Source organism: Amblyomma maculatum, chromosome 2, assembly GCF_055883805.1.
Source record: "Amblyomma maculatum isolate TAMU_Amacu chromosome 2, ASM5588380v1, whole genome shotgun sequence".
Lineage (NCBI taxonomy): Eukaryota > Metazoa > Arthropoda > Arachnida > Ixodida > Ixodidae > Amblyomma > Amblyomma maculatum.
Genome location: NC_139345.1, coordinates 75,333,129 through 75,359,905, shown reverse-complemented (window position 1 = coordinate 75,359,905; position 26,777 = coordinate 75,333,129). Strand labels below are relative to the sequence as shown.

Below are 26,777 nucleotides of genomic sequence, written 5' to 3'. Positions count from 1 at the left end.
CAGATATCTTGTGAGACGAAGTATAGTTTCCGCTGTAGAGCCACGAACCCGATTGCTCCTACCCGCCGAGCGTGAGGGGGTTGGACGGACTGCAGTAGGCTAGCTTGACTGAACACAAATAAAACAGGGTGTCAACATGATTGCACAGTGCAATCTTAGTACGAGTGAAAAGGAAAAACGAATGGCATTATTTCTGCAAACTTCGTCAATGAACCTTAGTTGAAGTCGGCGCCTGTCTTGTGTTCTTTTGATCCTCGTCTTTTGGGCTGTGCAATCGAGTGATCATTAGCGAGCTTTAGAATACAGCGACCCTATCCGTAAGTGGGATAGAGTAATAGCGGAGCGTGCGCACTATAATAGAGAATTGTGCTCCTACTGTCACCCGCGCTATTACCCTGTCCCCCTAAGCGGTAGGGGTACCATATTCTAAACCTCCCTATTGTTGGTGCCATAGATACAGTAGGGATCGGAACACTCCTTGACTGTAGTGGAAGCTGTCAGCTCTTGCGGTCACCAGAAATTTGCTTTATCAAACGTGATTACAAATATGATAATGTAGCTATAATTAGCTGAACTTCAGTCAACAGTCGCCCTTGTTTATTTTTTGTTCGTGCTTGTCCAATCTTGGAAACTAGTTGCTGGTAAGTTACAATGTGCAAATAAGTGAATGATTGCAATTTTTTTCCTTTTGAGATGAATCGATATTCCGAAATAGATGTGAAATCCACCAAGAGGCTATGTATCGCGCAGGAGGCCGGCATGTATTCATGTTCTCTTGGGCACTGAGGAGGCGCATTTACACTAAACTATGTGGGAAATGGGGGAAGGGGAGAGGGGTTTGTAAAGGAAGGTTGCCAGAAGAAAGGACCTAACGGGGACAGTTTTGTAGGCGCTTATGGCGGCCACTTCCCCACTCCCAGTTGGATGCTCTACAGTCTTCATTTTATTTATTCGTGCGCGCGTGCGTGCGTGTGTGTGTGTGCAATTAAGGGAACACAGTATTTCCAGGCAATTAGAATAAAATTTTAACAATCAATCTCCATATTCTATTCCAATCAATCCAATGCCAAGAAACATTTTTCTCCTGCAGAATTTCACTCGACACTGAAATCTGATGTGAAAAGTTGCATGCTATGGAAGACGCTGACCTGTCCTGCTGCATCTTCCCGTGATGATGCATGTGCTTTCTGAACCAATATATTGAGTGGACTACTGTAGCTTGTAGCCTACTTTATTGTACTCATTTCACAGGGCACACACACGTATGCAACAAGTATACTTTAGTGTTGAGCCCGCCTTTCGGCTTCATGTGTTGGTAGTAAATAATTTCATGATGTGGCACTGTACATTCACACATTTGCAACATAATAATCAAGAGCCCAATTTTTACTCCATGCAAGAGCGCCCATACTTACCAAATGTTTTCCTGCAAATGCCAAACGATTAGACGCATCGATCAGATCGCGTTCGGTCAGATTTGGCATGTGCTATAATTTGTGAATTCTCACACGCTTTTATGTCACTTTTGCTAACATGATCGGATACCTTTCAGAGCACAGGAAGTCGAGTTGCTTCAAAACAAGGTTCAAATATAAAGTCAACAAATTGGGCGTTGAGACAGCGGGTGAGTGGACGCCTGGGTGACACGTACGGTATCTACCTTACTCGAGATAAGGGCCCCATTCTTTTGGAAACGCTCTGCCTGCCGACGGGCTTTTAGAGCGTTAGCTCTGTTGCTCACTTGCGCGAGTGGCGCGTTTCTCTAAGAATCGTAAACACAACATTGCCGTCTTCATTGTGCCCGGGCAAACTAGACCGAACGCTCCACGCCCCCGGCCACAGCGGCACAGCGCGGTAGCAGGCGATGCTAGGCAGGTATAGCATTATAGGAAAATGAACGCCGAACCAGCTTCCCTGCCGAATGCATCAACGGGTTACCCTAGACGCCGTAATGCTTCGGACAATCCGCGGTATATCCCCCTTCACGAAGCGGAATTAGCTGGGAAGAGGACGGGACATCATGCACGTATAAAATAAATAAAATAAGCGCAAATAAAAGCATCAAACGGGAAACCAATTCAGTGTTTTCTCATATATATATATATATATATATATATATATATATATATATGTATATATAGGGCCTCTGATCAAGTCAAAGTATTTAAAGAAGATTAAACGAATGCTTTTTGTCTGGTTTCTCCATTGTGAACAACGAATTCTGTAGGGCTTTCGAAACGTTAGTACGTTTTCATGAAACTTTGACTTGGTCAGTGACCCTGTATATTTTTTTATGCCACCACCTGATCAGACTGCATTTCGTCGAACTCTTGATTACAGTGGTTTCTCCCATTTGAGCTAAGCTCGACATTCGGTTCAGCAGCGTTAAGCCTCATCTTTTTTTTTTTAATTTTTAGTGAGGTGAATGACGGAAATGCAGTGGCAAAACCCGATTCAAAATCACATTTTTGTATTGGAGTAACTTCACATGGCTGTTTCCCCATTCACTGAAAACATCCCTGGCAGCTACTGCGGCACGTTACCTTTACTATCATCACCGGAACGCAACATTTGAGAAAAAAAAAGAAAAAAAAAACATTACTGAAACGCTGGTGATTATCTTCGGCTGCCCACTATATCATTTTTTCTCCTTTTCTTTGGAGCCTGCACTGCTTGCGCTATATAGGAACTTCAGTGGGAAGGTTGAAGAGGCATGCTTGTGCATGTTCAGGTTTTCAAATTGTACTTGGCAGACTGTCGAAACATTTTATCTGTACCAGTGAAGTGGCAGAGGGTACAAGTATTCGTGCAATTTCTCCTAGGGAGACGCTCTTTGAAATTATATTATATTAATTTATGCAGTGTTATAGTTCCGTGCCCTACTATTCATTTTATCGTAGAAAGAGGAAGATATTTTTTCTTCTTGCCACTGAAAAAAAAAAAAAGTCTAAATTCCACACCCTCACAATATATGCTAACACCGCGAACATCTGAAGATAGCTTTGTGGCGGAGCTAAGACGAGGAATAACCAGCTCCGACAGCGTTCGGGTTCGAACTGTCTTTTTTTTTTTTTTTCGCTGCTTGCACTGAGATGCTTAGTGCCAAATTTTTCTTTCTCCAGAGCCGTGCCGTTGTTTGTGATAAAAGCGCGGCACGAGGGGCGCTACAAGACTCCAAAACAAAACCAGAAAAAAAATGTTCAATGTCTCCGGCACGAATATATCTTGCTGAGTAAGTAGAGTAAGTAGTGCGAGAGCCTTAGCTGGCAACGTTTCGGCACACACACAGTGTGACACACTTAATTCGAGGCGATAAATAAACCTCAAAGCAAGCAAGTGTACATTTGTCAAGGGACCATTTTCAAGTAGCGCTACTGCGCACGCGCGAAGCACCTGAGTGCGCGAAGCATATGCACCTCAGTTCGACCCGACCACTCGACCCGACTCGCCAGTGTTTACCTCTCTCGCGCGATGGAAAGGAAAGGGCAGAGGGAAAACGTTGTAGAAGCACAATACCCTCTCGTAAATACCCCTCGATTCAGGGTGTTTGTGGCGCCATCCTCGTAATTTTTCTGAACTGCGACATTTTAGTGCACATAAAATTTCATAGATGGCGCTACCTACTACGTTTATCACACGTGGCTCTGTTATTCCACTATTATTTGCTTTTTGTACACTTTGTAGTTGATAATCGTTACCGGTTGAATAAAGGAACGAAAGCCCGAACCTTTAAGTTATATTCGCCAGAAACAAACAAGCCATGGAGCATTTCAATCATGCCTAAAATATTTCATGAAGAGCTCGCGCGCTTCAAGTGAACCACGAAAAAATTAGCTGAAATCATCCTGACAGTTCACATTCCTCGAGAGTCGTAGAACAAAACCGATGCTTATCCTCTGACAGCGAGGTGTAAAGTTTTTCCACGCGAAATTTCAGCACAGATAAAAGCTTATTACTTGAACAGTTTAGCATATACTTTTAGCCATTTTACAAAAAACGCAAAGTTTGATCACAAATAACTTTTACACTAAATGAAGCAGACAGATGATATTTTCAGGAAAAAGCGAACTATGTAGGACCTCCAACTGCGCAAAAAATCTCCGCAGCAGAATGCGTATCTTGAAAGTTATTGTATGTATAATTACCTGTTTTATACACTTTTCACAGGCGCGTGGCTAATAAACTATGCGATACACAGTAATAAAAATGCTTAACTTTGTTCATTAACATCTAATCTCAAAACATCTCGAACGGTGTTTTTCTAGGTGCAAAATATTTTGCACAATTTTGCTTTTCCCGAGACAAGTAGAGCTGAAAAGCCGTTTCTTACCTTTGTGTTTTCCTTTACAGCTTAAACATCGTTGCAGCTATTTATAAACCAAATGCACCATTAGAAAGGAGAGGAAATAAACTTTACAAATATATCAAAGTCACATTTATAAACTAAACGAGTGAGGCGCAGTGGGCGTATGAATATCACCAAAAATGTCGTCTCTTCCCCGCTGGAGTGGGACCGCCACCTTAACAATATATCTAGCAATGTAAGGTAAACCAGAATATGTGACAGTGGGTAATGGGATGGCAGGATATGCCATCACTTCCTTCAGTTCCTCGGTTACTGATTGCAGCACAGCAGAAATTATGTTTTTTTTGTTTTGGCATCAACACAAGGTGCCCTGATTTTGCTCTCAGATGAAACATGTGTCTTGACAATGTAGTCAAATGCCGCTAGCTATTACAGCCCTTGTATCTAGCATGCCGTTCCCTTCCGCACATTAGCCTTACTTTACCGAAGAGAGCCTCAAGGGGGTCGCTATAGGGCTTGAAATGTGTCTTCAGTGAGAGTGTCCTTCTCTAACGCTTCAGAAGTTTCTTGCATACTTTCCATACAGCAGGTGAACTCATTTGTAAGCCACTGCATCAAGTATCACCTGCATCATTTAGAGGCCTCTTTTTACCGCTTTCAGCACAAATGGTGTCATAAATATCAAACCATTTTTGATCGTTTTCATAATAAGCTTAATATCACGTAAAAATTTTATTAAAACGTTTGTTTGCAAAATTAAAATAATGTTTATAATACAACACATTTGCTAATATATGAATTATAATAACATTTAAAACTCAGCCCTACAACGTTTACTTTGACTGTTATGCTAATACTTTATATCATGCAATCATTTTGCAATTTGCATTACATTTTTATGAAATTATTTTCATCTTCGGTGCTACATGGATGGTTTCGCATCTAGCGCTGAAAGACGGTTTTGCTGTTGCAGACAAATTGCTGTCATGCTAGCCTTGAAGATGCGTCGATGTGATCACTGCTTAATCAGTTTTTTTTTATTCCTATTCTTGTACAGGCTTGGGAAAAATTCGTATTAAAATGGACAAAAGTAGCTACCATGCCGCAATGCATGTCATATGCTTGTCGAACGTTTGCTGAGCGACAGTGTCTTTTATATATAAAGACTCCGTTCACATGTGTAGTACGTTGACTACATGACGATGTGTTTTTTCATTTCGAGGCTGCACTCACCACGAAACCCGCGAGCGACAGCGCGAAACCAGGCAAAAGCCCACCCGCCGCTGCTGAAGCAGACGAGGAGCGAACAGTGAGCAGGTCGTGCCCCTTGCTGCGGCGGAGAGCGTGACTCAAGGAGAAACTTTCCCATTGCTCCCATGTCGATTGAGAAGGCCGTAAGAAAGAGCGCGAGCTCTCCCCCCCCCCCCCTTCCCCCCGAGACTGGCCATGGCTTGCCATTGCCTGCTTGCCTAGTTCATCCACGGGCACAGCTCACTGCACTTGAAAGCAGACCAAAGGGTTTATAAAAAATTTACAACAAGCATTAGCTGCTCCAGCAGACCGTGGTTCACTTGCACTTGTGACGCTATAAGACCTGCGCGCAGGAAGGATCCCGAAGCAGGTGAAAAACTTCTGGGCAACAACAGCAAACAATCCATGCTCAGGCTCTGGATACTTCCGTGTGTAGTGAAATTCAATACAAGAAGGCAAAGATGAAAAGGTGGAGTTTGTGTCATTATTTAGCACACAATATGATCTGCAGGAACACAAAAAGTATTCAGAATGTGCTCGGAGTACTCTATATGGCCGCTGGCCCAGGTGCATACTCTACTTGTGGGCAGAGCTTAACTTCTCGGTTGCTCAAAGAAAATCGAATGCCAGACACTTGTCAGCTTCTCAGAATGTCTACACTTTAACCCAGTGACTTACACAGGTGGGTGTTGCTGTCTGTGCACACCGGCAAGCAATTTTCGAATTTCACCTAGCACCTAAATTCAATTAACATTTAATAATCCATCTCCTCGGTGCTGACAATGATCATGTTCTCAAAATTATATAAAGCCCTTGAAACTGTCCGAAGCCACGCATGCACTGTATTTTCCAGCAACTATAAGCCACAGTCTTAATTTTTCACCGATAAATTTTCAAAACTGCAAAAAACGTGCAATTCTTTTTCGTTCCCGTTAACTATTAACTTGGCCTATGCGTGGCGTGAAAACACACACGCACGCACACACATACACACACACAGGTGATTTTATATAAATATTTATACTGTGACTCATTTGTTCTTTAAGCAGTGTTCGGGGTGCCATAATACCATTTCACTTCCCATTTAGTATCCATCTGCTAGTCAAGTTGGAGGCTAGTTTGTGATAGGGATTCATAATTATAGGTGAAGGCATCTACCGAGATGTAAGAGGTGCCTTTCCTTTTCCCAGAAATCAAACCAACTAAAGACAACGTTTAACTAAAAAACTATTTGCCAAGCTCTGTGAGAGTCTCTCTGTGCTAAACCACCAAGAAAACCCATGCCAACGCAGGGCTTTTGCATGTCTTAATTGGTTTAAGCTGAGTTAAACATCATGAAAACAATCCAGCCTTAATATGTTACGGGTCGAATCGCGTAATCTCACTAAAGACGGACTCTTCAGACCTCGTTCTTGTACTCACCCCTTGACCCTTTGCTAACACATTAAAAATGCTTGCTAGCCCATCTGTACTGTTCAGCAAAGCAAAGGGATGTGGTCAGACAATGGTGGATTAGTGCAATATTTAATAAAGTACAGATTGATATAAACTAATTTCTAGCAGAGCAAATTACTATTTCTTAGATATACCGGGCACAGAAAAGTGCTCGGAATGTGCTCCAGGAGATACAGTAGAATTAGCACATATACTAAGTGTGAAATGTTGACATTAGACCTTGCAGATGATTCCTCCTTCATTTGTGACGAAGATGGCTTTTGCAAAAGCTATACACTGGGCCTGCACTGCACTGTGCAAATACCTGAAATTCTTTAATATGTGGACAACTCATATATATTCTATGCATGTTGACCCATTGCTTGGAGGATACTGCAGCCTTTAGATGTAATTCATGCTCTGCTACAAGAAAAGGTAGCAATTAACCAGAAATCAATACTTGTTGGAAAACATTCAACTCCTACTATACATAAAAACAAAGCAAATGTGGCTTGTATGAACTTTTATTGTCTCCAAGACTGCTGTCGCAAACACAACATCCAGAGATGATGTAGTGAAACATAGAGAAAAATAAACAGTATACTGACAGGTCCTTTTTTTTTGTATGTGCTGTGCTCGTCACTCACTTTCTGAGCCAGATTGCGCAGGGGAGCCAGGTGGACTACCCTGCTTAGAGCCAGAAGGAGTTCCAGAGCGTGAACGCGACCCTGACCGAGATCTAGAGCCCGATTTTGAACGTGACCTAGAACGGGACCTCGACGGAGACCGCGAGCCAGATTTTGACCTAGAGCGCGATCGTGATGGTGACTTGGATGCTGATCGGGCTGGAGACGCCGATTTAGACCTCGATCCTGACCTTGACCGTGAACGTGACTTTGATCTCGAGCCTGACCGAGATCTGGATGCAGACCGTGACCTGGGGGGAGACTTGGAGGGCGACCTGGAAGCTGACCTGGACCTTGATTGAGATTTTGACCTCGAACCCGATTTAGACCGTGAGCCGGATTTGGACCTGGAACGAGACTTTGAACGAGAACGAGATCGCGAGTTTGCCGGCGATCCTGACTTTGACCGCGAACGTGATCGCGATGGTGATTTTGACCTTGATGGGGAGCGTGACTTGTTGGATCCAGACCGAGAGCCAGATGCTGATCTTGATCTTGAACGTCTTGGACTGCTTGCTGCTGACCTATGAGCAAAAATCCAACCATGAAAGAGTAGTCATATTAGTAGTGCATTCTAGTGGTAGCCCCACTGCTGCTATAATTTGTCAGCCTCAAAGGAAGCTGAATATGGAAACTTAACACATATACGGAACCCATAATTATTATATCTTCCTCTTTAAATTGGACTAAAGCAACCTCCTTCTCAGTTGTTTTCACTATTTCAACAAAATATTGGATAGTACCAATACAACCGATAAAAATTAGTCAAACTCCACAGCCAATGTGCACATACAATGTGCAAATTCGTCAAAAAACTCCCCACACCTATACAACTAATATGAATGTGAGAACAGCAATGAGCAGTCACACGGCTACCAAACTGTACTCACCACAAACACTGAGCAATGGCACAGATGCCATAATGGCAGTCAAGCAGTATGCACTAGGAGAATAGTACGCAGACAAACGAATCTGGTTAGTTATAAGAAGGCTTAAATACATTAATGTATTTCCTGTTCCTCAGGATTTGGGCTGCATTCATTCTTTTTTTCATGATGAAATGTTTCCCACTGTTTCATGAGGCTAACACTACCATGATTTCACTGCATTTGTTAATGCTGCTGATCACTCATGACTTATGCCTGTTCAGTAGGTGTTGTTAAAGTTTTAAAAGCACAGGGCAGACAACTCACCCCTTGTTTGACTGCTCTTTCTCATTCTCAGAGTCTGATGAGACGATCTGGCGTCTCTTTCCTTTTCCAGCGTCAGAGCCGCCGTCCTCGCTTCCAGAGGAAATGCGCTTGCGTTTCTTGCCTTTGGTGCTGCCATCCTCACTGCCACTGCAATAAAGCAAAAAAGGCCGTCAGTATGTGGTGACTATCTGTAGCTTCAGCTCCAATGGTCTACAATTTATCAGGTTCAATTTACTGTGCATAAAACTGAAATTTGCATGCCCGCACACGAGGAAAACTAGTACAACGATATTTCTAATTTCATATACTATAGCTTATATTCAGCTTTTAAGCAATCACACTCATTCCCGTTTAACTAACCAATTTTTTTTCAGATGCAGGTTTTCGTTACATCTAGTTTTTCAGCGAAAACCAGAAAGGACTGTGCAGAATGAAAGCCAAAATAAAAAATAAATGTAGATAAAATGGCGTAGTAAACACGCACAGTAATTCGCCATCCTATACCCTAATACACAGTAACTGCCGCGGCCGGCAACATTCTTTTCTTTGCTTTTGATAGTTTTTTTTTTTTTTACAAACCACTACCACCTCACCTCGCCTCACTTCTAATACCCTCCGCTCTCCCTGCTCACATCACACGGCCAGATTGAAGCGGTGGTAGAGCACATACTGCCACCATCCTAGTCTGGCCATGGCTGTCTGCACTTGAGTTACACGAGCAACAGAGTAGTAGTGATGGGCATGTACAATTCGTCGGCACCTTTCCTGCTACACCCTATTCTTTTGGGACAGAACTTTTGGTCATTACCAGCCATGGCGTCATTTCGGGCGATATTACAAAAGCAAAACCTGCTTAGACTGCTGCATATGCCATGGAAAGGTACCGACCGCACTACAGCACAGCGTGTTGTATCATTTTCGTTTCCTAATTGCAGCTGCAGACATTCCTCTAATGGTGGTTCTAATGGTGGTTCATGAAGATCGTCAAGAAGCTCACATGATTCCACCTAATTTGAAGTAACATATTAATGAACAGTCAGTGCGGTGAGTTTGCTATGGTATCAAAGCTGACTGCTACAACACCCTCGTTACGCGTAATTTGCAAATGCATGCACTTCAAAAGTGGTGGGGTTGTGGAATTTAGAAACTTTGCATAATTGACAAATTCACTGCACAGGTGTTTGCTACGTCCAGATTTAACTTGAGGTTCATAATTAATTTACAAAGCTAGTTCTCCATTATGTCTTACATTTGTTATGCGATTCCAAATTGTTACAAGCAAAGCTGATGTGCTGATTTCAAATCTTCCATGCTGTCTTTAGGCAACAATAACCACAATAATGAGATTGTTAACCTCAGTAAACAGCACGAAATATGCAGTGCCGCACGAGAGTGCTGCAGGCAGCTAAACTGATTACAACGATTAACACACAAGCAATACCTGCACTTTTTTGCTCTGCCACCAGTGACCTTTTGTACCAATTCGCAAATCCACCATAGAAGGCCGTCAGTCAGCCGCCTCTTCCTCAAAAATAAAACCACAGAAGCAATAAATTCCAGCCAAACCAGCAGACACAAGAAGTGCCGCATCATGCTTCAAAACAATTGCAATACCTACAAAGAAACAAAATATAAACCTGTACTGTTCTCCTACACAACATCAATGAACGCATTTTTTTCTACTCATTTTCTTTTTAGCTAAACCCATAATATGTCTATACTATAATGTCCAACAGTAATGTTAATGTTGTAAAGGACAGAAAGTATACTAGAACAAATAAGCCAAGAAACTCTTAGTCACTTTGTTGCAGACCCTCCCTTGTCCTCACCTGGATTTGCCGCCCCGGTCAGAGTCCGACTCCTCACTGGAGGAGATGGTTTCCTTGGAGACGATGCGCAGCCGCTGCTTTGCAGACATGCCCGAGTCCTTGGCTGCTGCCGCCGCAGCGGCCTTCTTGCTGCTGCCCTTGCCCCCCTTGCGAGACCGGCCGCCCTTCTCCTTCTCACCACCCTCCCTGCGGCTCATGCGCCTGCATTGGGCAACATGCACATGCAGGCTGTCAACCAACAAAAATGGCTCCACTCTTTTCCTAGCTCACAAGCTCCACACAAACCATTTCATAAGAAACAGAACCGGCCTCACCTAGTTATGGTAGCCTGGGTAAATGCAATTTTAATGGATCCTGCTTGCTGGCCTCAGTGCCCGTAACAGACCGAACTTCACACGATCATAAACTAAGAAATATGAACTAACTGCAGCATTATTTGCATGGTTGCAAGGAACAGTGCAGCTCACGTGCAGACACCTCGCCCCTTCTCATTCCTTCTCTTTTCTTTTCCTTCTTATCGTAGCAAGGTTTCAAGTTGTTGCTTCCAAAGCATATCATATTGACAACCACTAAATTATACAAAAAGGCAATATGTGATGACAGAAGCTGCAGCTTGCTTTCAACCCAAGTCGTCCGTATCGGCGCACGACTACCGTGGCACCTTTTGTTCACACTGCCCAGCTGAAAAGTTGAGTCATGAGTGACGAACCAAAGCAGGAAAGCACTCACTCCTTCTTCTTCTTCTTGCGGGGTTTCTCCTCCCCATCAGAGCCAGCGTGGTGCTTCTTGCGCTTCTTCTTCTCCTTGACTTCACCATTCTCCCCTGGTTCCCCACCTTCATCACTGCTATCACTGACATAGTCCTGGGTCTTGCGTCCCTACAAGGGCCACACGCACACAAAAAAGTTCATGCATTTCAGGGGAGATGCAGTGCTAGAATTACAATTTTCCCACACACAAAAAAATAGATTTAGAAATTATTGTTGTTTTGGAATGTGCATGTATTAAAGAAACTTCTCACCAAGTTTGGTTGTCATCTGCACTGTAGAAAAATTAAAATTAACTTTTTTTTTGCGAGATAGGGTGCACTCGCCACCGAAAGCACCTATGACTACTGATTTCAAGACGCAGCTGCACAGTGGGCAAGAAGCCGAACGCAGAGTGTATCCCCAAGTTAGAATGGTTGTTTCGTGCTCTCTAGCCAAAGAAAACCTGCTACCGAGAATACAGCAGACAGCCAAAAAGAAAAACGAGATAAAAGGCAAATTTTGGGCTGTGGCAACAATGGATTGGCAGGTGAACTGAAAATAGAAGCTTGCATTGGCTAAAACGCAGCATGTAACCTCCAAACTCTATTTTTACACCACTGGCAGCCTGGCTAATCAAAGTGCTCGAAAAGCTGGAGATCAAATAGGGATCCTAGGCAAAGAGTCACGTCCAGCAAGCAACCAAAGAAAGTAATTCACAAGTGTAGACAAGGGCGCTGGAGAGCAGTAAAGCTGAGATAGAAAGAGGCGACTCGAAGCAATCGCCAAAAGCAGTGTCGTTTTGAAAACAACAGCCCAATCTATGCACCAAGCCTCTTTGGTTTATTAATTTATGCCCTAAATTTGAATAGCATGTTCTTACATCTTTGAACTCATCTTTCTCAGTTTGCATTTTTTGCAAGAACAAGACTGTTAGGAAAACGATCATTTCCAAACTTTTCGCTAAAGGCTGCTTTAAAGGTGGTTTCTCGACTAAACGTTTCTTGGGAACTACTTTTTGGAATCCAAATTAATCTCTAAGGTGCAAAAAGTATCTATTACGTGACATCTAGTGACAATATAAAAAAATTAAGTTCTGTTTTGAAGTGCTTCGATTTTTACATTGCCATAAAGCAACTGCAATTGGCCTTATCCTGCACAATGAACTACCCACAAGTTATCTAAGAACAAGTGGTTAGTACATCTTCATTAGTTTTGAAATGACAGTTTTCCTAAGCTGACACACTTAATTACTCATTATGACATCTAAGTTTTTTTTCTATTTGTTCTAAGGAGATGAAACTTGGAATATATTTTGATAGGAGGAAGATAAATCTGAAAATTTTATTGAATTTGGTGCAACAGTTCAAAAGCTTTTTCAGCCAAGTACTCACCAGTTTTAAATTTCATCATGGATTAGACACCTTATACTAATTACTTAGGCAAGCATGCTAAAATGAAGGCATTTGCGCTTTATCACAATATCACCTGGCATGTCACCAGAAAAAAAAAGAGCTAGTATGCTGTCACATACTAAGTACTACTAAGTCACATACTAAGTCAACTGTCTTCACGAACTTTGTTGGGTAATCCAAACCAAATAAAGTAGCTGAGTTTGTTTGTGGTGCTCTACTAGCAGAACTAGCCTTGTCATCAGTGTCTACGATTTCTCTGTCACAGTGTGCAAACAGAACTGATTTGGTGCATGCGGGCAGCCAAAAAGTGTACTCGCCTTGGACTTCTTGGGCTTCTCATCAGGCAGCTCAACAAACTGCAGCTTGCTCTTGCTCTTCTCCACAAACTCCTGGCGCTTCATGATCATGGCCCTCTCCTGCTCTTGCTTTTGCTCCTCGATTATCCTCTGCTCCTCGGAGATCTTGCGGCGAAGGGCCTCCCGCTCTTCCTCTTGCTTGCGGCGGATTTCTCGTTCTTCCTCGTCCATGCGGCGGGCACGAGCCACATGGTACTGTGCCTGGCTCAGCAAGTCCTGGCATTGCCTGTAGCACAGGAGCGGGGACAAAGAACAAGGGTGAAAAATAAAGACCTGGCCCAAATGCCTATAGATGCACTTCATAAGTAATGTGCAGCAACCATCCCTGAATATCTTTTCCCCATATTCAATGCACACTGGAGCTTTTATGGCGCCAAAAACATGACCAGCTGAACAATACAAGCTAAGTTATAGGCAGCATGCAAATTATACTGCATGTGCTAGCAATCAGCTACATGTAAAAGCTTGGCTGTATGAAGTCAACCACACTAGTATTGCCGTAAGCTTTGCAAGAGGGAATGAAGCATGAACACAAACTTTTTCGGTTACTCCATAATCACACGTGATAAGCACAGTTTTTTCTGTTTCTAACTAAGTTTTCATCTGGTTAGAAGTTCTTTAATGTGCGCTGGTATCACGCAGTACATGGGTGCTTGGCTCTTTGCCTCTATCGAAAAGCAGTTATTCAATTTTACATCCTTTGGTTCAGCAGTCGAGTGCCGTAACAACTGAGCCACTGCAGCTAGACTCATCAGGTCATATTAGAGCTAACGGCCATTTTCAATTTCAGCAGTGAAATAACCAGAAAATTCATACTTTTGGTAAAATTGTCATTTCTTTTCATATTGCAGATGACGGTATCATCAAAGTGAACAATCTAATGGTCACAAAAATTTCACAAGGTTAATTTTCAGAAAACAGTGAGTGTACATCCTCACCTGGACTCGGCGGCAGCCTGGGCAAGGTCATATTTCATACGGTCTCCATGTACACTCAGGTATTGAAAATACCTGCACAAGGAAAAGGCGCAGCATGAGCCACTGCTAAAAAATGATTCAGAAAGCCCTGCAAGGGCAAAGCTAGTGATGCACAATGTTCACAACTTTTCTGTACACACTGTAGAGACATTTCATCACGCCATTCCGGAAAAAAAGTGTTGCCATGGCATTCACTAGAAAAACAATGACCAGATATCCATTTCTACTTGATGGGAAGCCACTACCCTACGTAGGAAACAATGATTCCTCGGTTTCGTCATCGACCGTAACCCTTCTTGGATGCCCCATGTTAAAAAACTCCGTGCGAGAATAGCAGCAGCATCACAAATCTTCAAATTTATGGCTGGAACACGTTGGGGCTGCAATTGTCGCTCTATGGTTCTCCTGTAAAAGGCCTACGTTGATGGTCTTTTGCGGTATAGTTTACCAATTTTGCAGAAGATGTCCCCAACAAATAAGAAGATGCTGGAGACAGTGTGGAACACCTGCCTGCGGATCGTCTTGGCCTCCTGAATAGCTCTTCCACGCCGGGAACAGTTGCAAAAGCAGGGTGTCTACCGCTCAAAGTCATCACCGCACAGAAAACTATTCTGATCCATCTACGCCATGTACTTCAAGGAAAGAAACATTTCCTACATTGAGTCCATTTACCGACAGCAATTCCGGCTTTTGTCAAGCTGTTCAGCTATTGCATTTTCCTGCCATCAGACAGCCACGTAGATTACTGGCTCCAACCTTTTGCTCCTTAGACACTCTCACTTCTTAAAATCAAGAAGCTCCTACCGGGTGTTACTGCGAAGAATGCCATGCCGCAGGTTGCACTGCTGCAAGCCGCTTTGACCTACTTAGCTGAAATGCATTCGGAAGATACACACATCTTCACAGATGGCTCAACTTCTCACGACTCATCATGCGGACTTTATATGTACTCCTTAGGCCAAATGCTGTCATGGTGCCTACAGCGTAGAACATCCTCCACCACAGCAGAGTTATACAGAATAAAAGAAGCTCTCTCCTATATTTTGCGCCATAACCCCGGACTCGCAAGGTGCGCTACAAACCTTGTCAAACCTACTGAAAGGGACAAATCACCAGCCAATTTCTCATGACATTGGATACTTGCGCCATTTGGCTGTTGCTGAAGGTCACGCAATAATTTTTCAATGAATTCTGGCTCACTGCAGCATCCTGGCCAACGAGAGAGCAGATGAAGCCCCCGAAAAGGTCTATAACTTCTCAACTATAAGCGCATCTACTCCACAAAATCAGATGCATCTCAACTCGCCGAGTGATATACTCAGGATGAGAAGAACCACCTCTGGAACTTGACAAGCCATCATTGTCCTTTTCTCCATTCCATCCTCCCACATCTCAAATCAAAACTACTACTAAGGCTTCCGCGCCATCTAGAAACAATATCGTCTCCATCTCAATGCTGCATTTATGAACAGTCTACGATACAGTTTCAAACAAGCAAACAGTCTGTATTGTGACAACTGCGGCTCAATTGAGACTGCACTCCATATTCTCCGCAAATGTCCAGCATACGTCAATGAGCGTGCATACTATGAACAATGCATGCAGTCTGTCACCCAAGTGCCACTCACAGTGGACTCTATACTAGGTCCTCTAGGCTGCTACATAAAGCAGCACTGTGTAATGACATTCTTACTTGCCTATTTAGATGCTATTGCTATGTTAAACAAACTCTAAATTACTCACCCACTTGATCATCACGCTTTACATGCACAATACTAGACTTAAGTCTTATCCAAAAAGCCATCCACCCATCTTCAATGACCGCACTCTTTTCTAAACCTTCTTATATCTTTATTCACAAATCAGCCCCCCCCCCCCCCCCCCCCATACAGAGTAGCATGTTAGCGAACATTAACGCCGGCTAAAATCTCTTTTTAACTAAAGAGTCTTCTCTCTCTCTCTCTCTATCACTCTGTTCCAAGGGCTTAAAAAGGGCTTGACAGCATCCGCTTTAACTGATGTGATGACTACAGTCACCACTAAAACCCACTGTAGTAAACTTTGATATAGCAAAAACACCGGTGAAAGCACAATTTCATTTCAGCTTCCACAGCAAATTTCATTTCACCTCCCACAGCCTAGATTGTTTTTTTTATTTGAAGGCATATGAAATGATGAGTACTTGACCATAGTGATGCACTGCCCATGGAATGATGAAATTGTGACACATGGTCTCAAGCACATCTGACCAGCCTACACGACATTGTCATCACAATGTAAACAGTTGGAAGCACCGTACAACCCGCGCATAATACGAGGTTCTTCTTTTCCCGATTTTATCATGGCAGATTTCTGCCTCATATTATATGCGGCTCCAAACAAATTTCAGCTTAAATTCACAGTTCCAGCCTAGTTCTTAATCAGCGCTATAAGCATCAGGCTTCCAGCAAAAGGAGGCGCTATCCAGCAGTAGCGCCGGCTGACTATTTCGATGGTTTTGGTTTCAGCACGCTGCCCGTGCGATCAACACAGCCACAGTGCTTGCGACACACACGCGACAGGAAGGACAGTGATAGCACCTCGCACGATATGGATCATTCGGCACGTTGCACAGGCCTCTCAAGCCATGCTGACCGCGCCCTATAGCCAAATCGCGGACGCTTGACCAGTATTCCCAAAGAGCGTCGCGCTTTCACGAAATGCGGGATAATGAACGCATTTAGAGATACTGAAGAAGAGTTTCTAGACAGATGTCTCAAGCAAGGAATTCTTGACCGACAATAGATGTACCGGACGACGAACATGACAACCTCGAATCGAAGAACACTCCGTGCACAACGTCATCTGACGTCACTCTCATGTGCTGCTGTTCCGCGTCGAAGCTGAAAGCGTTCTACTGGTTTGAGAACAACCAAGGAACCACGTGGCTTCTGCGATTGGCGAGGCAAATGTGAGCTGCTTTTCTCACGATGCGTTAAATTGTCTGATAAAGGCCAATTCACACGACGGATGAATCATCCGTGGGCGGAGCACCACATATTCCAACGTCGCTGGCTCCATCTCATCTGCAGGCAGCGGACAACGTCGCGGACGGTAACCCACAGAGGCCGGAGCAGCACCGCTCCTTGCAGCTCCACCACCACAGATGAAAATGGCAGGTGACGGCATTCTAAGTCAACTACACCATATTGCTGACTATGCCTCGATGGCCAGTTAGGCGAGGGCATCGGCATGCCTTATTGTTGACACTACAAAAGCGACCCCACTAGGTTAAAAAAGAACGAAAATACCATTGTTGCCCTGCTTAGAAGGTGTAGTTCCGCTAGAAAAATAGCAGATTCCCCTATTTTGACAGGGGAAGCATGCGCGCCAGGTTTTGGCTTGCGGAGGCTGCACCGTCCGCAGACGAGGCGGAGCCAGTGACGTCAGATCACGTGGTGCTCGTCCACTCGCGGACTCCAGCGATTCCATATGCTGTGTGAATCGGCCTTAAAGTGCGTCGATGTGAGGAGTACCTATTTGAGCATCGTGGCACTGTTCGACGCCTGGTGCAGGGTGGCGGCATGAAAGCGCACGTGGAGTGAGCACAATTTTGCCTTGCTCGCTATACACAAAAGAAAAGTTTTTTTCGTTCTCGCCACCCCAAAATCACATCTCATATCACGTGTTAGTTTTTACGGGAAATGAATACTAATAACAATGAATGAATCACATTTGCTTATCCACTGCTACCTATTCCCTTACTAGCTCAAGAGCTTAACAATGGCCTCAGTTCAAGCAGTCCTCATGACACTGGTAGCTAGCTGTTGGCCTCACATTTGGTCATGGTCCACATAGCAATGAAAGTGATACGGGACATTCTACATCCGCTGCTATGGACTATGTTGAGACTGGTGAACACTCCCACGGTTAAGATGCAAGCAGCATAAATATTCCTGAGATTAGAAGAATGGACAGCTGTGACCAGAGCTCAGTTGGTACAGCACCAGATGCAACATGCAGAGGTGTGCTGTTTGCTAGCGGCATGCTGTTATTTATCTACTTTCCGATCAACTCTCATATCATATACCGTAAAAACCCGCGTATAATACGAACCCGAATATAATACGAGGTGAAATTCTGGAGACGCGAAATGGAAAAAAAAGTTTTTACCGCATATAATACGAGAAAAAACAAGACATTTATTGAAATCGGACCTCACACTTCAATCACTTTCATCTTCAGCAGCGCTTTCCTCGGAAATTTCTTTGTCGGACAAATCATCCCACAGGTACTCATCTTCTGTGCCATCGAGGGCGTTTGAGATGCCGCACTTCTTAAACGAACGGCGCACAAGCTCCTCTGGGATGCTTGCCCACGCGTCCACAATCCATTTGCACAGCGTGGCTGGCGATGCTCGCTTCAGCCGCCCGGCCGGCGTCACTGCAGGCTCACCTGACCGCATCCATTCCGCGTAGCATCGCTTGACTGCGTCCTTGAAGGGTTTGTTGACACAAACGTCGAGAGGCTGAAGTTGTGAGGTCATCCCACCCGGAATCACAACAAGTTCTGTGCGGCAGTCGCTTAGCAGCCTCTTCACCGAGTCGGCCAAATGGCAACGAAACGCGTCCAGCACGAGGATGGATGGTAAGGACAACAGTGCACCGGGCCGTTTGCACCACACTGACTTCACCCAGTCGAGGACAAGATCCTCGTTCATTCAACCTTTTTTATGGCATCTCACGATGACATTCTTCGGCAGCTCCTCACCTTTCGACATTGTCTTGCGCTTGAAGATGACATAGGGCGGGAGCTTGCGGCCGTCTGCCGTGCACGATAGCATGACTGGTAACCCGCGTCTTCTCGTTTCCAGTAGACCGGATACAAACTTGTTTAGAGCCCTTCTCATGGACGGTGAGGGGCGATGGCATGTCCAGGTAAACCGGCGTCTGGTCAGCATTGCCTATTTGCCCCAGCTGAAAGTTTTTGGTCTTTCGCAAAGAAATCACGTGGCGCTGAAAAGCCACCAGCAGCTCTTCGAAGGATTCGGGCAGCTTTTGTGAAATCGAGGTTCGCCGGCGTAGCGAGAATCCAGCACGGCACATATAGCGATGTATCCAGTGCTTGCTTGCTTTGAAGGCGGAGCTCGGAATTCCCTTTTCCCTTGCAAGCTCCCTAGCTTTTGCCTGCATAAGCTCTACGCTCACAGCTAGATGCGATGCTCGCTGTTCTCGTACGAACTCCGTCAGAGCGAGTTCAATTTCCGGGAATGCGCCATTCTTTGGCCCGCGAAAGCTTCTTCGCATTCCCTTGCACGCGAAAAGGGCTTCTTTCTGTCGTCGCCATCCGCGAATGCTTCCCTCGGTGACGCCAAACTGCCTCCCGGCCGCACTGTTGCCGATGTTTTCAGCAACTAAAATCACCTTTCTCTTAAAAGCAGCCGAGTACTGTTTCCGAGACCCTGGCATCTTGCTCGTTCACTTAAAGAAAAAAGCGTGCACTTTTTCGCGAACCGTGGTTTGCACGAGAGCACATGCGCTGATGCTGTGCGCACTCGACGACCCAACAACGAAGAGACGACACCTCGACGTCGTGGCCACTGCGGGGTGCGGCCACGTTAGGGCAACGAAGCCAAGCCGTAGCCGCACATCGATAACAAAGCCAAGCCGTAGCCACGCGGCAACAACGAAACCAAAACTTCTCGCAAAACTTTGACATTTTGGTTGGGATCCGCAAATAATACGAGGCGGAAATTTGGAACGCTGAAAGTTGGAAAAAAAACTCGTATTATACGCGGGTTTTTACGGTAGTTATGCTACTAATTTGCCCATGATAAGCAGCACAAATGTAAAGAAATAGCCCAAACACTCTCCTATGCTTTTTTTTGTTTAGTTTTGTGAGATTTTTTTTTATATGCGAGAGATTAGACACTATCGTATGCAATTACGTTCTTTTTAACTTTATTAGTCCTGGTACACTCCTTTTTGCACTCATTTTGCCTCCTTAGGACCACTTCTAATGTAAAACCTCGTTAATTCGGCCCCCGTTAATTCGGATAATTCGGCCTGCTCACTTCCTCCCTTCAAAAATGTACATAGGTCTATGGCAGCAGACTCTCGTTAATTCATTGCAAAATTACGTGCACGGCGGTTAATTCGGACTGGAGACGAGCCGAGGCTGTCGCAAAAATTAGTTTTTGGAGCACACATCGCTATGGCCATCAGTCCCCGAGGACCAGAAACCACTATTTCAAAAACATACGGAAGGCGGCGCTGCTCTCTCTCTCTCTCTCTCTCTCTCTCTCTCTCTCTCTCTCTCTCTCTCTCTCTCTCTCTCACACACACACACACACACACACACACACACACACACACACACACACACACACACACACACACACACACACACACACACACACACACACACACACACACACACACACACACGCACACGCACGCACAAAATGTGGGTTTTAGGAGCGCGCATCGCTACAACCATAATATATCCATCCGCAACTCTGCTGCTGTGCTGAAGATCCGGCTCGTTTCTGCCTCTGTGTTTCTGCCTCAGTTTCTGCCTCCTAACCTAACACTACCGCCACGTTTCAACCTATGGGTCAAAGCGTTATCCAATAAGTAAAAAAAAAGTATCATAGCCAAGGGCTGGAGCATATGCTTCTTTGCATGAAACGGAAGCAGGCGTACGTCATCACGTTTCTGAGTGCTATTCATATTCTGGCTCACATGTGGGCACACATGCCAGGCACTGTGGATTTGTGCAGTCTCAGAGTTGATGGAGTCATTCGTCAGCCTGCTCTCCACCGAAGTGAATCTCGCTGACTACACTTCCATCGATGATGGCATTGTTGTCGCTGACCAGTTACAGTATTCACACGATTGTAAGTCGACCCCTCCAAATAGCATGTCCCGAAAACATACCGCGGTGGATGCTCTCGACAATGAAAATTTATTGCCTGGCTGTACAACTCGTCTACACTTCAAATCACGTATTTCGGCAATGTATGCGGCAAGCTTGGCCTCAAAGCTCAGGATAGTATACCAACTGTATCCCTTGGAAGCCTCTTCGCTTTGCATCAAAGTCAACTATCTAAGAACGTTGATCAAAGTTCAAAATTTTGTCTCGCTGCCCCCACTACCACCTAACCCGTTTAGAAGCTTGGAACTTGCGGCCCACAGCGCAGCAGTTTCTTCGCCATAAATGATAGCTGCCTCCTTGAACGCTGCACGGAACAAGCGCCGAGTGCTTTTTGGAGTGGAGCGCTCGTGACGAAGCATGTAGTCGGTCATAAAGTTAAAAGTGAGAACGCACCACAAGCCCGAACTACCCGAACAACGAATATCGGTGTCGGCTCTTCCATTAACCATTGGCACTCCCTGGAAGTGCCGCCGTGTCATGTGACCCGACGCACGAAAAAAGGGAGCTGGCTAACCCACTGCTCATAACTGAATAGTCCGCCCCCATATCAACAAACGCGGTAATGAGAAAATCGTCGATAGAAACTGGTATGTCCGAAGCTGCACTTGCACTACTATAAGAACTTCGTAAACATTCAGCACATGGCGCCCCAATGCAGCAGGCAACTTGCTATGAACCTGGCTGGAACAATTTTTCCAATATTACTAAGGCAAAAAAAAGCAGTCCTGCGTGTGAAGGATAGCAAAGTGGCCGACTGCTGCAACTGCTGTTCTAATGAAGATCGCTCTGGGTACTCTTGATTTTCATTAGTTAGGACCCAGAAATTGCACGTCTTAGGCCACAGAGAAGAAGAAAAAAGTGTACGACAGAAATGTCCCTATTGAAACCAGCCCATGTTAATATATACCGCATTCAGCACGGCTGACGCACTCAGGCATCTAACGATGTGGTTTCATCTCCGTGCCGTCAATTTGCAGCCGAGTTTAAGCCCACTCCATTAAGCAAAATTTCCTGTTGTGAACATCTTTTCTGGAACCACAGAGTGAAAAAGCTCACTGAAGAGTGTCAATGTCACCTCACCAAAAAATGACACTTTGCCACAGTGGTGAAAAACGGTGCAAAAATAAAGCCCTTGCAGCGGGTAGCTTAGCACAGCATTACAAACAGTTCTTCACAGTGCTTCACAAACAGTCTTTTCCTCAGTACATCTATCATTATTTTCATAAGACCACTGCATTGCTTGCAACTCTTCCTCCGTGGCTATAACAAGTAACAGATAGTCTTCTCCATAGACCACTACTTTGATGCCAGTAAATGAGGCATTTGTTTGTATAATGATGACACCTCAGAGTTTCTCACAATGATTAGAAGGAATTTTATAGAGTTTACACTTCTAAAGCTTTGAATTCCCACATCTGAGCTAGCAGTGTCTGATGTAAGAATCAAGGAGGTAAGATACCTTGAGAGAACACACACAAACACATACACACACACACACACAAATGCACGCACGCACGCATGCAAAGCGCGCGCACACCTGTGTGCCAGGCCAAGCTCGTGGACGGCCGCGAGCACCACGGCCAGGGAGGACTTGTCATCCCGCAGGCACTGGGCGGCCAGCTTCTGGAGCACCAGGGCAATGTTGTACAGCAGTAGGGTGTCCTGGGGCGCCACTCGGCGTGCCCTGAGCAGCACTCGCTTGCACTCACGCAGTCGGTTGCAGCGGAACAGAGCGCGGGCCAGGTACACGAGAATGTCCCCGTGATGGTGTCGATAGAACTTGCGCAGGCAGTTCTCATACTGAAATGCACATCACAGAGCGAATAACTCTCTCTCTCTCTTAACCTTCTTTCGGAATCACTCAACATTAAAAAATCAGTAAGGCATAGTACATATGAGAAGGTGAACACGCTGTATTTGCCAAGACACAAGCTGAACGTCTTCTCTTTGCAGCACAATTCAAAACTAGGCACACAGACCTACAACAGTAAGCAAACAAGCTCCTTCCATAATTAAGCAATTAAACATGGTATGACAGCAGTCACAATGAAACACAACCCAACAGGTTTAGCTATGCTTAACTGTGCTACCCAACATGGTTTAGCTATGCTTACACATCCTGGCCACCCCAAGGAAGCAAGGAAGTATGGGAGCAGCCTATGAAAACTAGATGCCGATAGCACCAAAAATTTACTGAATGCATATACAGTCACCTGACATTCTAGACTTCAAGTATTTTTGCTATTTAAAGCAACAGTTGAACCATATTTGAATATTTTTTTTTTTTTTAACACGGTCATTGATGTCACCGGTTAAGGCTGGTGAATATTTGAATAAATGCAGAGAGTGGACTATAATCAAATGAATATGATGGACGCTTTGCAAACAGAATCTCAAGGTACCAAGAGAATATGTTCCATTTATCAGGAGCTCCATTTAAAGGGAAGATAAGTCAAATGGCATACAGTCGAACCCGGTTATATCGAACCCGGATATATCGAATTTTGGTTATATCGAACTCACGAAATATCCCCTTGAAAATCCCATGTAAAAGTATAGGAAAGCCGCCTCATATATCGAACTCAATTTCACCGGTCGTTCGATATATCGAACTTCGCGCCACGCACTGGAAAGTGTGCCTTCCCCAAAGACGATCGCATCACCTTTGGCCGTTTGCCGCGTGACGTTTTCAAGCCACGCGCGGAAGGAATGAGAGGGGACAGTTCGGCGACGGCTGGTCTGGGCAGCGCCACGCCCATTCCCCAAATGCGCGCGCATCTGCAGTTGTCGTTTCCCGCGCGCCAGCACATGACGTTTGCAAGCCATGTGCGTGGGTGTGCCCATTCTTTTGCCGAGCTCTCTCTCCTTCAACACGCGCAACGCATGCGCCAAGCCAGCTCAGCCCGTTTTCAGACATTTCAGACAGACATCGGACGCTTTCTCCAGGGTGTGTTGCGAACCCTCTGCGTGCGGCGGCGCGGCGACTGACGTGGCTACGGCGCCTGCGGATGTTAAGAAGCTTTAAGAAGCGGCAGCTCTCTCTCTCTCTCTGTTTTTTTTTTTTTTCGAGAGTCATCCTTTCCGTGCTGTACGCGCGGCGTAGCGTAAGATATGGCGGCTATTTTTTTTTTTGCGGAGATGTTTATTTTTTTTTTTTTATCGTTTATCCTTGCATGTATGAGTCGGCGAAAGCACGCGGTCAGCTGCTGCGATCATAACGCCCGTCCCAAGCGCGGCGTGATAAATTGAACCAGGCTTGTGCAATCAAGCCATCACGGGCACTCTGCCAAGTTCGCTGCCCGCCACCGCAGGAGCTATCAAAAGATAAACGCGCGCCCTGACATTATCGCCGCGCAGCATCTTGGCACGCTGCCAATGAGCTGTGAATGAGACGACCGAAACGGACTGACGCGCCATCGACATGCAAGCGAAAATGCTCGCGATTTCTGCCGCCGCGGCGACACGGAAACTTGTTTTGAGCTGCCGCGGTGCTCGAGCGGCGAGAGGGACGCAGTTTCGACAAGTTTGAAAATTTTCGCTCTGTCGCTGCCGCTCGTCGCTGAGATCACTCAGTCGCTTGCATGTGAGCGAGCTGGCCTTAACGCATTGTTTTTTTTTTTTTTTCAAATTCTAGGGTACAAAAGTGGAGGGTGGGTTAATTATGCGAGTGGGTTGATTACGCGACTAATACGGTATCGCTTTTTCGCATCGTAAGTGCCGTCACAAGCTAATTTCTGTATATCGAATTATCGATATATCTAACTATTTCGCGATCCCCTTCGAGTTCGATATATCCGGGTTCGACTGTATTATGAGCGCAATCTTGTTGGCAAAAAATAATAATAATGTTTTTTTTTTTTCTTTTCTTTTTGCAAAATGCTGCAAATGAAAGAAAAGAAAAAAATAAAAAAAAAGAAACTGCCAACTGTACAATCACTCTTTCAAGCTGCAAAATACAGTATAACTGTCACTTATGCAGAATGAAAAAGAAAAAAGAAAAAAAAATGTTGCATAAAATTTTTTTTGCTTTAGCTCTCATAGCCATTTCTTTCAATGGCATCACCCATACTTCAGAGGTCGCATAGAAACAGCATTGAGTACTATGCACATGCTGTAATAAGCTCATCAACAATTGTGCTGATGATTATGCCTGTTCTGGAAAGAGAAACTGGAAATAAAAATGGAAAAGGAAACCCAATAACAATGATGCACATCACGATTGCACTGAGCTTTTACCAACTATCATATCTGCCTAATTTTAGCTTATATCTTCTAAAATGAATCTAACCTTGGAACAGTAAGCAAACAGTCAGCCGGATACAAAACCAAAACCATGATACGACCAGTCTCACCATCCTTGCCACTGCAAGGTGATGGTTAGGCTTTGCCGTTAGCACGCTAGGAGAGTAGTTCTTTTTTTGTTCTTGTTGAAAATTTTGGCACCTCGGAGACATTACACCCAACTGCGTATATTGCTGTTTATGATAAGACAGCCTAATTTTACAAAGCTGACCATGCAAAATGAGGCGGGCAAGCTGTGAGCCATATGTGACCTGTACTGGTGCTCGCTCCCGCCAAGAAGCATGAAGTTCAATGCCTCAGAAAAAAGAAAAAAAAAAAAAAAGGAACAAATATGCGTGCAAATTGGTTCCGGTAACAAAATATCAAGCTCTGCATTGGTGATGTGATTGTCATATTGATCACCATCCCAGACAAGAAGTATGTAACATGACAGGAAACCTCCGAAGTGTATATCAACCTGGAATCCAAAACTACAGGATTGCCAACAGCTGCCTGCCCCTTATCAAGCTAATCAGTTGAGCTGTACGCACATGTGGAAAGTGTAAAAGGTGCGCCTGGTTTATTGCCTCTGACCTACATTTGCCTTCAACTGACTGCATCGCAATTCCATTTCATTTAAGCTAGCTTGATCTGCACAGGCCACGAGGGCAGCAAACAAGAAATGACAAGTAACGCAATAGCAGACAAGAAAGACTGTGCTCTTCTATTTTCTAAAACCCGAAGATTGCTTGCATGCTGGAGTAGGGGCATATTAGAAAGAGGCAATTTCGGTATTTGCAGTGCCAGTTCATTTTTTTTTTTTAGATGTTCAGTTTAATTAATGATCGGAGATTTCTTTCTTCATTGCTTTATACAAAAAAAATACAACTGAGAATTTGTTTGTCAAGATTCTACTGCACGACAGTTTCATTAAAAAAATCTAAATGTGACAAGAAAATGGCATTCGAATATTGATAAGTAGCGGTAACAACACTGACTAGAAGCCAACCACAACTGTGTAAATGCTTTGCTTCCTTCATGTGCATATCAAGCTTCTCTTCCTGCCACTTTAAGAAGGAAGTTTGACATACCGAGATCTTCGAAAAGACACTCTGATGGTAAACTAAGCCATTGTCAGAGGAAAGAACACAGAAAATGACTGCAAAAGAATACAGAAGCCACTCAAATGAAGAAGCCGGCACTCACCATTTGAATGGCCGCTACATACTGCTTCTGTTCCACATAAATGTGAGCAATGTTGAGCCAGACATCACAAAAGTCTGCAGTAGCCTCACGCACTTGGGCAAAGATGTCACGGGACTCTGAAATGTAGCCCTTATGGGCCAGCACAGCGCCTGCAATGGAGAACAAATTACGTGCTGAACACA

The 26,777-nt window shown here is 44.6% G+C and overlaps 1 protein-coding gene across 1 annotated transcript in view; it reads right to left on the bottom strand.

Annotated features, from left to right (window-relative positions):
- Positions 1–7,499: 7,499 nt before the first annotated feature.
- The window catches only part of Ctr9 (RNA polymerase-associated protein Ctr9), a 43,514-nt gene continuing 24,236 nt past the window's right edge, over positions 7,500–26,777 (bottom strand). Inside the window, exons 12-19 of the mRNA XM_084594519.1 lie at positions 26,596–26,744; positions 22,646–22,908; positions 14,155–14,226; positions 13,178–13,442; positions 11,429–11,577; positions 10,700–10,900; positions 8,871–9,017; positions 7,500–8,201 (exon numbers count right to left, since the gene is read on the bottom strand). Of these exons, the coding sequence (XP_084450645.1) occupies positions 7,631–8,201; positions 8,871–9,017; positions 10,700–10,900; positions 11,429–11,577; positions 13,178–13,442; positions 14,155–14,226; positions 22,646–22,908; positions 26,596–26,744 (1,817 nt within the window). The 3' untranslated portion in view covers positions 7,500–7,630. The remainder of the gene's footprint in view (positions 8,202–8,870; positions 9,018–10,699; positions 10,901–11,428; positions 11,578–13,177; positions 13,443–14,154; positions 14,227–22,645; positions 22,909–26,595; positions 26,745–26,777) is intronic.